This window comes from Chelonia mydas, chromosome 11 (assembly GCF_015237465.2).
Source record: "Chelonia mydas isolate rCheMyd1 chromosome 11, rCheMyd1.pri.v2, whole genome shotgun sequence".
NCBI lineage: Eukaryota > Metazoa > Chordata > Testudines > Cheloniidae > Chelonia > Chelonia mydas.
The window spans coordinates 51,330,783-51,345,543 of record NC_051251.2 but is presented as its reverse complement, the minus strand read 5'-3'; the positions used below and the strand labels follow the sequence as shown (position 1 = coordinate 51,345,543).

Genomic DNA, 14,761 nt, shown 5'->3' with positions numbered 1-14,761 from the left:
CCAGGCTCCTTCCCAGCAATTACTTCCCTCTCCCTCAGCTCCCCTGTTACCCCTGACTCCCACAAGGCTTTGCACTGCTTCTGAGAGGTGCGGGAAATACGGTTCTGCATTGTAGTTTAAATGAATTATTACTCAGAGTTCTGTATTAATATGCCTACTAAGTAATCTATTTGTCAAAAAACATTTCCTGAATCTTTTTTGTTGTCTGTATTGTTACAGACATACTTGCTGACAGGTATTTTGAAATAAATGACCAATAATAACTGAAACTGGTGTGATTAGATGATGTTATTTTGACAAATAAAACATGCAGAATTTTGCAGAATTTGAAAATATTGTGTGCAGAATTTTTTGTTGCAGAATTCGCCCAGGAGTATATAATAATACTCAAACCATTACTAATATGGAGAGTTTCCTTTTTTTCAAATGTCTACAGTAATAATATTAAATGAACATGTAAAACTAAAAGTTTACCTGATTGTGAAGTTAGAAACTCAACAAGTGCTGGAATACCCTGATGTTCCTCCACTGTGCTTTGATTGAGTTTGTTCTGAATGCATAACACCCGGATACAATTTATTACATTAACTAACAAATCCTGTATTTTAATTTTCAAAAGATTTACCAGAGGAGGGATTCCACCCTAAAGAAGGAAAAAAGCATATGGTCGTAATATGGAACAATCCCAAAGAAAGAGCCATTGCAATTACATTCCATGTGCCTCACAGTATATACATATAAATGAATGGAACAAAAGATGTCAAATAGGTTTAGTCAAATATGACAATTACCTCATATTGGAAAAGCAAAGGATTTTTTAAAAAATTCAGTCCTTTTAAAAAAAGTAAAAAACGTGAACATAACTAACAGTTCCTGAATTAGGCTCACCAGCTCAGTAATGACATTTTGATTATTGTCGAACTGGGCAATATCATATAGGATAACAGCACAGCGAGATTGCAGTTCAGGTTCACCAGAACCCAACAATTCAATTAATACTGAAATGCCTCCTGCTTCTACTAAAGCTTTGGAAATGGTGAAATTCGGTGAAATGTTACTCAGCACCCCTGATGTTATACATGCCAGCTTGATCTGCCGGCCTTTCAACAGATTGATTAGAGCGGGGATACCACCTGCAATAAATAAGAAAACAAAACCATTATTATAGTCAGTGTAACAACCATCCAATATCATATTTGCTTATTGTTAATTTTAAATTGAGTTTATGAGAATTAAATGAAATATTTTCGTAATTTCAAAAATAAAAACAAATGACAGGGACACTTAACATGCCAAGGCCTAAAATTGAATCCACCTACAAATATTATAATCTAATGGAAACTCCATTCCAACTATCCAGACATACAATAAAAATACTACTTTTGCCAAATGAACAAGGACTAAGCCAATACAGAGGCATTTTTATTCTAGAGGCCCCAGCCAGACCCATATTTATGTCAGTTCTTACTACTTCTCCTCACTCTTGAAATCCTGTTTTAAAGCTTTCCTTCAGGTTGTTGAAACTATCCTTCAAGTCAAGTATCTTTCTTACACTTGTGACCCATGTTAGGGTTTCATTTAATAAATATTTTAAACCTTCTGTTTTGAACTGAGCTGAAATTATCACAGTTTTGCTGAATGTAGCACCTTTGGAGACTCTGTTTATGCACTAGTATTGTTGATAATGAGTGATGACTTGACAGCACAATTAATTTTACAAAAACTTATGGCTTTAAGATGTTAAAATAAAATCAAGTACACTTGCTATGCTATTTATATCACCTGCATCCAAAATGCATTTCCAGTAGAAATCTTTTGCTAAACAGAGAACTTCCAAGGATCTAACTGCCATTTCTGGCCTTGTAGCATCTTCACACTGTAACATCTCTGTTGGGAATGTAAAACATTTTAAAAACATTTTCATTTCACAAAAACACAGCTGTCATTGAATGTGAACTTTAAAGATTATTTGACCTTAAAAAGAACATACTTTTTCAGTCATCCTTTTTAGTAGCTTTTATCGTAAGGATACGCCAATTCAGGGATAAAAATCCTGGCTCCATCAAATTTAACTGACTTCATTGGAGCCTGTATTTTACCCCACATATGTTTCCATGTGGGTCAGGAAAAACAATCCTTGTTGGAGCTCATAGTTTTAAAAAAACGTCTCCAGTTTACAGTGCTGTTCCAGAGACTGGCAGCTAAGTACTACGATAGGAATGAGTATGTGTGTGCACATATACCAGCTTGTTACAATGAGATACACAATAAAGGAAAAATTCTCTTATTGGATAGGAGTGCTCTCATACCAAGGCCCTCCTATGCAAAACTTCCATTATTGTCAATGGGAATTCTCTGCAACCCTCAAATGTTGTTACTCTGATTGCACTTGAAACAATATAAACAATCTGAATTTATCTTTAAATAAAACTTTCAGTTATGGCTTAAATTTCAAATAGCCAACCTGTACTTAACATTTAAGATGATTTCCAAGTCCTAATAACCGCCTTCTTCCCAGCAATTTTATATATATCCATATTTACTTTTTAGTTTGGTGATCAGTGGTCTATATTCTCAAAAATAACCACAGGATCAGGGAATCCAAACATACCATTAATGTGTGTGCTACGTACTGGTTTTCTGTGTGTCTTTGCATATAGCAAGTAGTCCACTTTAGCAGTTTACTTTAAAAATTATACCATGGCAGCAGCCAGATTAAGTTTATGCGCTCTCTACATAAATAATTGAAGAAACAGTTTGTTGCTGACCTTTAGGTGGTATTTATTTCAGGCTCCAAATCTAACAATATTTACCAAGAACATCTCTCATTTCAAAAATATTTTAGAGGGTATGGGCAACTGTTTAAATTCTCTCTAGCACAAATTAAATGAAGAAAGGCTTGTGGAGAGGTAGGATAATGTGATAAGTGCTTCATTTTAACATTATGTTTCTATTACATTGCTTGCATTGCTTCTTCTGTAAGAAAATATATCCTCCCATCTTAATCCTCTTCCTAGTGTCCTCACCTAGTAAAATCATGAACTGCCATTTGCAGGGTTTAAATTGAATGTCCCATATAATCTTCCTTTAATATTACTTCAGCTGTAGAGTATTTATTCTCTTTGCATATTACGATGTAAAGTTGACCTGCTTAGTTCTAAGCAAAGCTATTTAATTACATGTATAAGTACAAAGGGAAATTATTTAAATGAAATCACAATTTGAATAAATGCCCCAACTGGAAACAGTTTTGAATAGCATGTAAGGCCTTGTTTGTCTTTTGTGCAACCCTTATTCACAGATGCCAGAAGCAGCAACTGAAACCATTACTATATAAGGAGATAACTTGATGGATACTCAACTCTTTCTTCATTATATTCCAGATTGGAGTTAATTGCCCTCATCCAGAGCAAAGCGGACCTAAATCAAGTAACTCTGGTCTCCCCTACATATAAGGATACTCAGGTAGTGTACAACCATCAAAGCAGCTTTTATATCACCGCCTGCCAGTGTTGGGGCTGTGGTTAGGGACTGGAGGTCTGGCCTGTGATTCCCTGTTTCTAGGAATCCCTGTTTGCCATAATGGCCCCATTGGTATCTGACACAGATTAAGGCAGTATTCAGCAGCTCCAGGATCAGGGGAGTATAAAGAGGGTCTTTGCTCTCCATATTCCTCAACTGTGCTCAGCGTACCTCAACTGCAGCTGAGGATCTGGCCCCATGAGATCATTACTAGGTGAAGGGCAATTCCCTTTACATTATAACTGAAGAAAGCCATTTCTTTTATGGATCAGAATTTACAGTTTTAAAAGATAAGAGAGTCAGGGGCTGACATAGGCCCCAGTCCTGCAATTAATTTGCATGGGTAGAACATTGTGGTAATGTGGAGCCCTCCTGAAAACAGTGAGACTCCATGTGGACATAAGAATTCACTGTGTGCATCTCATTGGAAGATCAGGACTATAAAGTGTGCTTAAAACCCAGTGATAGCCAAAGAACTTTTTTATGCAAAAACAGGAAAGAGAAGGGGATTCATTTTCAAACATGGATGTAAAAGGTATACCTGCAAAATTCCTTCTCTGCATCCCAAGTGGAAAACTGCATACATAAGTACCTAGTTATTTATATGTACAGTAAGTGCAGATGTATTTATATGGATACACCAATGGTTTTGAAAAGGAAGCTGTAAAGTTGCAATTTGAAATAATAAATTTCTGGGTATGTTTCAGTAATGCAGAAGCTGGAGATATGTCTTTCTGAATTACATGCAAAGGTCCTGATATTACAAACACTTATATATGTGAATAATTTAAAACACTTGAGTTGTCCCATTGAGCTCAATATGATTACTCAAATGGATAAAATTAAACATATGCTTAAGTGTTTCATAGAATCATAGAATATCAGGGTTAGAAGGGACCTCAGGAGGTCATCTAGTCCCACCCCCTGCTCAAAGCAGGACCAATCCCCAATTTTTGCCCCAGATCCCCTAAATGGCCCCCTCAAGGACTGAACTCACAACCCTGGGTTTAGCTGGCCAGTGCTCAAACCACTGAGCTATCCCTCCCCCGCCCCCCCAAAAAAGGATAAGGGCCGAAAACAGTAGGAGAAACAGGTGTCTGAAAAAATAAGCTACAGTGATCGCAATGGTAACTGAAATAGTATCAAAAGAAAGCTATTTTTTGATGCATGAAGAGTGCATGCTAAAAACAGAAACTATATTATTTTCATCATATAACATCATATAACAATTAAGGACCAGATTGCCTTCAGTAACGCATCTGCAACTCCATTCAAATTAATGGACTTCGCAGGGAAAGCTAGAGATACAATGTAGCCCCAAAACATTCAAAATTCTATTTTTCATTATTTGTAGCTTGGTTTGGGAAGTACATTAACTATAGATATTTTCACCATTTTAGGGGAAAATACCACTGGTTAAAATGAATCATACACAGACATTTTATTTGAGAGAGAATATATGTGCTTACCTACAAGAGTATTCCAAACTGGAAGATCTGGATTATCTAGCTGTATTAGATGCTTGAGAATTTCTGTGTGAAAGTACAGGACTGCTAAATGAATGATATTGTTTCCTTCACTGTCAGTTTTCTTCCAGCTGGCACCAAGAGAAAACAAATATTGAAGCGTGTCTAATGCTCCAGAGGTGGCTGCAAGCAATAGTGGAGTAGAATGATATCTATGGAACACAGAAACATATTGTGGTATAAATTAATATGTAATAAAATATGAAGTATGCGAACAAGTTTATTTCACATAGTTATTTCAACTGATTATAAACTATTATTTTTCAAAAATGGAATCCATGAGGATGTGAATGCACAAGCTCTCTGTCCAGACACATCTGTCTTCGATTTGCAGTTTCTGCTTGTTTGATTTTTAATTGTTCATTTGATTTCTGACTTAGCTGAGGCTCCCTTGAGGTCATACCAAATTCTACTAAGTCAGTGGTAGTTTTTTCACTGATTGCCACTGAGATTGCATTAGGTCCTTCTTTTCATATTTCTCAATGATAGATATCTGTGCAGTATCATGACTGAATGATGTTGAGAGTGCATCTTCAAGATTTCAGCAGGTCTCCTCTTCTTTTTCCCCACAAAACAATGATTTTATGCTATAGCCTAAATACGTCTCAGGACTCTGAGGGCCCAATTGTGACCTCATACAGAAATGTAACTTCTGTTGACCTGAGTGGAAGCTGCACAATCCTATTGGATGGCAAAATTAGGCCTTGCATTTCTATGGCTTATAACATTCCTTCACACACCCAGAGCATAGGAGCATCATGAGCAAAAGAAATTCACAATCATGAGTATAACAACACTGAAGTTGTACAGCCTCAAGACAATGGGGCCACAATGCATATAACTCCCATTAAAGCCAAAGGAGTTGCTCCCATACAATTAAGGACATCTATATGAGCATATAAATACTGTTATTTTACTCCTCATTCTGGAAGGGCTAATTCGTTTTCCAATACGGGGCTATATTTGTATGGCAAGACAGAAATTTTAGGAGGGGGGCCATATTTGTGGTCTTTCAAGCATATTGTATTATATAAATGATAAAGCACCAATCGTCACAGTGATAAAAACTCTAGTGACTTACTCAGCTGTTGTTTCAGCCTCTAGCAGATCTGGGTCTTTCCTATAGAGAACCGTGATACAGGAAATGTTGTCATAGAATGCAGCAAAATGTATAGCCATCCATCCTCGATCATCAGCTAATTTATAATCTGCCTTACAGGCCAGAAGACAAGTAAGTGCTTCAATGGATCCACACTGAGCTGCCAGGTGTAAAGCAGTAGGACCTAAAGCTAATGGATATATATATAAAAAAAGCTGGTATAATGGACATAATTTTCAAAGTGATGCACCTAAACTGTGCCTGCAAAATAGGATGTAAAATCTCCACGTAACTATTTGCCAGTTTTATCAACACTGTTTTCATGCCATTCTAATCACGGAATAAGTTATTCATCTCTACAATGTCTTGATTTAATATCATATTGAAGCTTTTGAGATAAAAGGAAAACATCTGAATGCATCAACAGATTTAAAACTAAAGATGTCTGAAGTTATAACTTCAGTGGTAATAATATAGTCTTTTATACTTTTGAAAACAAACAAACAAACATCCTGCCTTCCATCCCACGCAAGTCATAGAAAAATCTTGATGCTCCTATGCTTCCAAAGCCTTGGACAGACTTAAGCAGTGTGGAAACACATTTTCTTAAAGTATGAACTCCTTAGTTTTAATAAAAATATTCCATTTCTCTGCTCCTTAGCTGTAATCTTTCAAGCTTCCACATGCTGCATAGGTAAAGATAATAAAGGTAATATCTGGATTTCTTTACCACTCACCAATTCTTTCCCCAGAGGTCTCCTTTTCTTGCAAATGTGATTTTCCTGAAAATCAACGTATTAAACATAATCAGATACATTGGCACTACTCTGAAAGCATGGCAGACACACGACTGTTACAGGTAGTATCACAGACTCATAGTCTCCAGTCTGTGCTATACAACCAGATCCCTATAGAAGCCTAGGTAAGTTTAATAGGGATTCTGTGGCTGTGTGGAGCCTAATGAAGGATTGGGGTCATAGTATACCTTTTTCTAAAACTGATGCTTATCTGTGTTCCACCAAAGGCAAAGTCTATAGCACAGTTCATGAAAGCGGAGGCTTTAGCGAGGTGGTAGAGACAACTACATAGACTGTTTGTCCACTGGAGAATTTCCCACACCTGGAGACTCCTCAGTAAGGAAGTGGGGTTTAGAATTGAGATTTCTGAATTATGCGGCAACTACAGTTCCACACACTAGGGGATATGTTCCACCACAGCAGAGAAGGCATAGTCCCTTAATGCTCCTAATTATCAGTTCCTTTGTCAAATAAAAAGGATTAAAAGATGTACTTAACTGGAGTTCAAACCACGTATATTATCTTTGAATTGGGAATGTATCAAGGAATAAATAACATGAACAGCAGTCAGGAAGTAGTCAGTTTCCGAAAGGAAAAGAGAGTGATCACTTTAGATAAGCTATTACCAACAGGAGAGTGGGTTTGTATGGGGGGAGAAAACCTGGATTTGTGCTGGAAATGGCCCACCTTGATTATCATACACATTGTAAGGAGAGTGATCACTTTACATAATGACAGGTTTCAGAGTAACAGCCGTGTTAGTCTGTATTCGTAAAAAGAAAAGGAGTACTTGTGGCACCTTAGAGACTAACCAGTTTATTTGAGCATGAGCTTTCGTGAGCTACAGCTCACTTCATCGGATGCATAGCATATCGTGGAAACTGCAGAAGACATTATATACACACAGAGACCATGAAACAAAACTTCCTCCCACCTCACTCCCCCACGGGAGTGAGGTGGGAGGAAGTTTTGTTTCATGGTCTCTGTGTGTATATAATGTCTTCTGCAGTTTCCACGATATGCTATGCATCCGATGAAGTGAGCTGTAGCTCACGAAAGCTCATGCTCAAATAAACTGGTTAGTCTCTAAGGTGCCACAAGTACTCCTTTTCTTTTTACACTTTACATAAGCTATTACCAGCAGGAGAGTGGGGTGGGGGGAGAGAAAACCTTTTGTAGTGATAAACACCCATTTTTTCATGGTTTGTGTGTATAAAAACATCTTCTGTATTTTCCACAATATGCATCCGATGAAGTGAGCTGTAGCTCACGAAAGCTTATGCTCAAATAAATTGGTTAGTCTCTAAGGTGCCACAAGTACTCCTTTTTAGTTTCCAAAAATAAGACCTATAAAAACAGAACTTATCCATTATTTAATTAATGGATCTCCAGTCTTGGCAGGATAAGTGTCTGCACTCCTTCTCCTTTTTCTTAAAGAAAGGGAACATAAAGGGCTGTTCAGCCTCTTAACTTGCAAAACTCATTGAACTGGCTGAGATCACTTATATCAAGAAATTTCTCTGAAAAATTTAAAGAGCAGTCAGGCAACTGGATAGTTTAAAAGAAGGCTTCACTACCTCAGTAAAGATCACATTGAATGCATTGGCTTTGGATTTCAAAGCAAAGCAATTATTCATTTAGAACTGAAACACCAAGCTCTAGAGAAGAATTAACTATCTTCCATATATTCCTAAACACAGCAGATGACAAGTCAAAGAATTCTAAAATATGAAACCTATATCCTAGACTGAAGGTGAGGAAGATAGGAGCTGCTGACAAGTGAAATGTAGAATTTTCCAGTGCAGCTTCTATAGCTTTCCTCTAATGTTTTCATGAAATCCCAGTGACAGTAATCATGAGACATCACATACTGGGACTGCCTTCCCAGTGGCTGGAACTTAGTTTACTACTGATGAAGAAATTACAGACACTTTTAAGTAGAACTCTGAACAAGTCTTCCAAGTTCCCATGCTACATGTGCTCATCCTCCACTCAGCTTCCCCTTCTTTTACATCAAAATCCTAATGTACTTAGTCAAAGTTCATGGCTTCAGTGGGAGTTTTGCTTCAGTAAAAGCTGAGTAGAGACAAGACTTGGCCAGTAGACTCTACATCCTAATTTTCATAAAAATGTCAAATCTTCCCTTTCTTGAGATGAACTCTTTTTTGCTTACATTGTATATTTATAACAACAAAATATACTAAAAGATCTCATAATATTTAATGTACTAATTACCAGCTCTGTCCCCCTTAGTCTCACTCTTCTGTGAACGTCTTCCTAAAACAAAAATGTATTTATGCTTGTTAGCTACAGTCTACATGTTTGTATAGTATCGTATATTGGATATACTCTAATTCTATACATTTCTAATGATATTTGTATACATGTCATGAATCTTAGAGGGCTACCTTATAGCAGTAATTTAAATAAACTGAAAAGCTGGATGGTGATGACTGTAAAAGCACAGGCTGAAATTCACAAAGAGAGATTGATACATTTATAAAATTAGTTGTAAAGCACATTTTGTCCTATACTGTACGTTGCAGAAAGAAAACAAAGAGTGGTCACAGAAAAGATTTCTGATATTTCTAGGGAGGGAAACTTTACTGTTGCCCACACTCCCCAACATGTTTTTCCAGCGCAGAGGAATTTGTTTCCCCTTTCCTCCCCACCACAGAAGAGGTCAGGGGTTCAGTGATAAATTCATCATCACTTAGAGTCTTTAAATCTATATTGCATATCTTTCTTAAAAGTCCTCTGATTCAACCTCAGTTCATGAGCTTGATAGTGTTCACTGATGTAGTAGGAAAAAATAATGTCCTTCGCTGTAGGAATTACTAGGTCAGTAGTTCTCCAACTTTTGAAATGGTGACCCCTTTCACATAGGAAGCCTCTGAGTGCTACCCCCCCTTTAAAATTAAAAACACTTTTTTATATACTTAACACCATTATAAATGCTGGATGCAAAGCAGGGTTTAGGGTGGAGCTCGCGACCCCCCATGTAATAACCTCACAACCCCCTGAGGGGTCCTGACCCCCAGTTTGAGAACCCCTGTACTAGGTGAAATGTATTATGCAAGAAATCAGACAAGATGATCATAGTAGTCTTAAAAATCTGTGTATCTACAATCCCTTGGATCTTGGAGATCTGCTAGATACAATGGCCACGCACATGAAAGATACTTTCCTCTATACTGCTACATGGCATCCCTGGCTCTTCGCAGTACCTAACAAAAGAAACAGTGCAGCCACATGGGTTCCCCCAACTGCCAGTGTCCAGAAATGCCCAAAGAAGGTGTAGATTTCACAGACCAGAAAGTTAATGGGAATTCAACCTGCAGTAATTTGCACTGCTCTACTCCAGGGTTTTTGAAAAGGAGAGAATGAGATATAGAATGAATGTCCTCCCCAGCCTCCTGCCTCTCACTTCACAGATCTGGATCTATGTGAAATTCCTGCAGAGAGGCTTTTATGGGATTTAGAAAGAAGAAACATTCCACTGTTCTGGTATTCCCTCCTTCCATGACTCCCCCTATCAGAGAGCTCCCTTCTGCTGATGGAAGTGACAGGAAACATGCAGCCCCACAATCATAGCTTCCCGACATATATATACATCATATCTTACCCTGGTTAAAGTGAACATTGCGCCTCTGATTGATATTCAAATGAGATTTAATCAGCTGACAGATAATTGGCACACGGTTGTGTATGGAAGCATGATGGAGAAGAGCATAACCATATTCATCTACAACACTGAGACTGGAAGTAGATGTTTTACGACAAAAAGTATGGAAGATAGCAGATAGTCCTCTCTCAGCAGCAGACTTCATACCATAAGGTAAACTCTAAATCCATGTAAATAGAATAACAGACAGTATGTCAAAGAGAAATAAAACATTTACTGGAAAAGGAGACACTGGGAAGAGGCAACCTCCAATTCTTAAATTGTGGATCTATACTGAGGGCCAGATCTTTAGCAGATGTAAATCCACTTAACTCCCTTGACTTCAATAAATGTGTGTCAATTTACATCAGATGAAGATCTGGACCCTGAAAATAACTATTTAAAAATGGCAGCATACTACTCAACGGATCTGCCCCCCATATAGTCAGAATCACATCTACTTACTTGAGACTAAACAACAACATTTTACTCCTGTTTACACTGCAGCATCAGAGATGTATGATAGGAGAGTAAGCCGATTTCTATTCTGTTCTGTTGATAATGCATAAAGCAATCCATCGAGTTACAAGTGCATAGTCAAATTTTTGCCCTTTGTTATACTTGTTTAATTCAATTAAAGGGAATGGGGTTGTTCATGTATAAATGAGAACAGAATGTGAGAATAGTGGGTTTACAAAGATGTTACTGAAGCCACAATTTTGCCTGCAGAATCATCACTGATGATGTGCATGAGCCCTAGAGAATACAGCTTCACTGTTAGATTCCAGGTGAAATCTGTAGCACTGGCAGTTATTAAAAAATCATTGTTTTTACTTGTAAACCGTGCAAACTTATTCTGGAATCATCGAGAGACATTCAACATAAAGCAATTTTTAGAGTCAGTTTCCAAAGTATAAATGCACTTTCCGAAAAACAATTATACAGTAAGTAGGATACCTTGCATTTAATAGCTTTCTTATAACCAAATCTTTTCTTGAATTGCTCCAGTGACTGGATATCAGTTAATGGAAGCCTTTTAGGCTTGAGAGTGCTTATTATTTCATTTATGGCTCCCCACCATGGGGTCTTATATAGCTGCTGATAAAAAGTTTCCAATTCAATGGAGATCACATAGTAGCTGTCACAAAAAAAAAAAAAAAAAATTAAAGAGAAACATTTTAGCTCTTTTGTGTACTTTGTGCTTTTATATATAAAATTAAAAATACACAGCCAAATCCTCAGCTGGTATAAGTTGTCAGAGTACCTTTAACGTCATTGGAGCTACACCACTTTACACCAAATGAAGACCCGGCTCTGTGTCTTTACATACAAAAATATTTTCAGTGTACTGTCATTGACAGAAGACTAATAAAATACATAAACAAAAAATCATTATACTATACATGTCTGAATAATCAACAGTTTAAGAATTTTTCAGTAGTTGTTATAGCTGAGAACACTTATTTCAAGTTTAACACATCTTAGTTGAAACTATTGAATATTTACATTAAAAAATTCTCTCCTACAGAACACTAATATTACAAAAATGTAACAACTATTTTAAAAACTAAACATTTGCCTCAGACTGCGCACTTTTACATTAATTTTTATAATACAGTTGTGTGAATTTGTTCAATTGCTGGGATTTAAAACATGCTTCTTTTGATATGATCTTGGAACAATATTTCTGAGACAGAATACTAATTTTATATTATATTTCTACAGAATTTAAGAATATTTCATAATTTAAAGAAAACCTTAACCAACGTTTGCAAGCTTGAGTATGAGATTTTTAAAATTGTGTTTACACATAAATTTAATCAAGTAACTCAATTAGCTTTATTACTTTAATATATTAAACAGAACATTATTTAGACTACTAAAATTAAATTTTGATCAGATCACATTTTCTCAAACACTACTCAGACTTGGATGTTCTTGACAACTGTGATTTCTTTCATTTATATTCAGCAGGTTCAAGTAATCAATAATTGTTTTGAAAACAGCAATAAACCAGATTATCACTTTGGCTATTTTTACATAGTTTAAATATACAGTATGCAGCATGTTCCTTACCTCTTTCCATCAAATTCCATAGTTGGTATGGAGTAATGTTCTCTGTATGGTATATCCGGGTCTAACAACTGGGCTACATGGTTTGATGCACAATTCTGTATGTCATCAAAGGCGGCCTAGAACAAAATAATCGTTATATTAACCAACTGTAATGTTTACATTTATAAAGTGGTTGTCTGAATGGCTAAAAACTGACCAGAGCCATTGGGTCACTTAAATTTTGTCTGTTATGTCAAACATACAAGCTGAAATCCATTCTGATCACTGTGCATCTACTCACAGAGACTGCTTTCAGAGACTGTTGACAGTTAAATCCACATCCAATGTGAAGTCTCACTGAGGGAATGGCCTTGATATTGGATGTGGATGCAATGGCTGTGCCTAGCACACACACTCTTTAATATAGACAGGAAGTTTGATCCTTGTGAAATGAACGGATTTTGCTGGCCCTTTTAACGGCCATTTTCCCCCTCAGGGTGGCCATGATACAATACCATGCATTGTGTTGCACAGGGAGAAAACTGTCCCTTGCATTCTATGCATCCTTTAGGGCAATACTGCCTCTATAACCAAGGATACCAATCACAGCAGGTAGAAACAGCAAACATTGTTCTGTGTGTGTTCACTTCTGTCCTGTTAGACCCCTGAACTATAGTATTAATCATGTCTGTGAAGAACATTCAAGCTGAAAATGGCATGGGGACCTTGGTGGGGCTCTGGAGCAATTGGTTGATTCAGAACAAACTGAATTCCATTATCCAAAATCAGTAGATGTTTGATCTCACAGCTGAAAGTCCAGTAGAGACTAATGGTGAAATACTGGCTCCAAAGAAGTCAATAACAAAAACACCTATTGACTTCAATGGAGCTAAGATTTCACATTACAGTGATAACTGAGGCTATCGGACAGAAGCCCTGTCCTTTCTATAGGATATAATTCTGGGGGATAATGCACTGACTCAGCCCATTTGCAAATCAGAAAGCTCCCAACTCCTGACAAACTGAAGATGCAGATGGGAGTACGCTGAAGACTGAGAACTGGAGCCAGAGCCACACTAAAGGAACTGGTGAAAGAGAAATGTGTGAATATGTATATATTTTGGGGGGAGGAGGGGGAGTTGGAGAAATACTGTGTTATTCTCCCCCCTTATATGCAAACCTAACTTCCTGAAAATTCTTGCACTGTGCACTCTGTATAGTCAGCTGAAGTTAATATACATAACAGTTGTGGTACAAACTAGTAAACTGATGACACTGAAGATTTACTATAAGGAAGTATTGCACTGTTACTTTAGCCTGGCTCTATTATATTTTCTCTTACCAATCTGCAGGATAACACCTTTTTCATGAACACATGATTTCCTTAGCTCTCACTGGTATTTTTAACAAAAGTAGACTATTACCTTATACTATGTTAGCTGCAAGTACACACACATAAATCATAGAGAAGATACTGAATCAAAACCTTAATCTTTTCTGAAACATCCTCAACAGAAGGTGTACCAACATCAAATTCAATTCCTCCATGGACATGAAAATACTCATTCTTTATGTAATGAAAATGTTGGCATTTAAAATCTGGCCCAAGTACAAATGGAGGCAATTCTCGTTCAGTCTTAACTTTATCATCTACAAAAAGAGAACATTTTTTTAGAGCATTACAGAAGGTTAAAGTACTAAAATATAATTAATTTCTTAATGCTGTCTAAAAATCTAAGGTGCTAAGCAGTTACATATTAGTGTGTTTCACTGAGAAATGATTGTGTAATACTATTTTAGAATAAATATTCCCGTCCAAATTCAATTGCACTGTAGCTTCACAGACGTCAACAGAGTTATATCAGGGATGAATTTGGCTTCCTGTACACAATGAGCATCCAAGTTATTTGCCATTGCTACTCTTAGAATGTACAAAATACTAGTTTCTCCACACTTAAAAGACATTCACTTCCTTATATAATTAAAATTTTATTAAACTTTTCAGAATACCTGGTCAAATAATTTTCAAAGTACTGTAATTGAATATTATATGAACAATATACAATTTGAAAATAAAAACTTAAAATTATTCCCTGTC

At 36.7% G+C, this 14,761-nt stretch overlaps 2 protein-coding genes across 12 annotated transcripts in view; one reads left to right on the top strand and one right to left on the bottom strand.

The window, feature by feature from the left end:
- The window catches only part of OSGEPL1 (O-sialoglycoprotein endopeptidase like 1), a 48,914-nt gene extending 43,747 nt beyond the window's left edge, over positions 1-5,167 (top strand). The window contains exons 11-12 of one of the 3 annotated variants that reach the window (XM_037912051.2): positions 3,384-3,465; positions 5,120-5,167. In XM_037912051.2, the coding sequence (XP_037767979.1) occupies positions 3,384-3,465; positions 5,120-5,146 (109 nt within the window). In that variant the 3' untranslated portion in view covers positions 5,147-5,167. Of the gene's footprint in view, positions 1-3,383; positions 3,466-5,119 lie in introns of those variants that run through there. The other 2 variants (XR_005227272.2, XM_037912053.2) reach the window with 2 other exon arrangements.
- ANKAR (ankyrin and armadillo repeat containing) overlaps positions 1-14,761 on the bottom strand; it is a 51,576-nt gene that overhangs the window by 30,148 nt on the left and 6,667 nt on the right. For 7 of the 9 annotated variants that reach the window (XM_043525600.1, XM_043525602.1, XM_043525603.1 and 4 more), the window contains 11 exons: positions 14,150-14,313; positions 12,685-12,800; positions 11,566-11,746; positions 10,570-10,789; positions 9,180-9,221; positions 6,885-6,929; positions 6,130-6,337; positions 4,992-5,200; positions 1,783-1,887; positions 889-1,133; positions 475-643 (listed from right to left, as the gene is read on the bottom strand). In XM_043525600.1, coding sequence (XP_043381535.1) covers positions 475-643; positions 889-1,133; positions 1,783-1,887; positions 4,992-5,200; positions 6,130-6,337; positions 6,885-6,929; positions 9,180-9,221; positions 10,570-10,789; positions 11,566-11,746; positions 12,685-12,800; positions 14,150-14,313 — 1,704 coding nt within the window. The remainder of the gene's footprint in view (positions 1-474; positions 644-888; positions 1,134-1,782; positions 1,888-4,991; positions 5,201-6,129; positions 6,338-6,884; positions 6,930-9,179; positions 9,222-10,569; positions 10,790-11,565; positions 11,747-12,684; positions 12,801-14,149; positions 14,314-14,761) is intronic. The other 2 variants (XM_043525607.1, XM_043525601.1) reach the window with 2 other exon arrangements.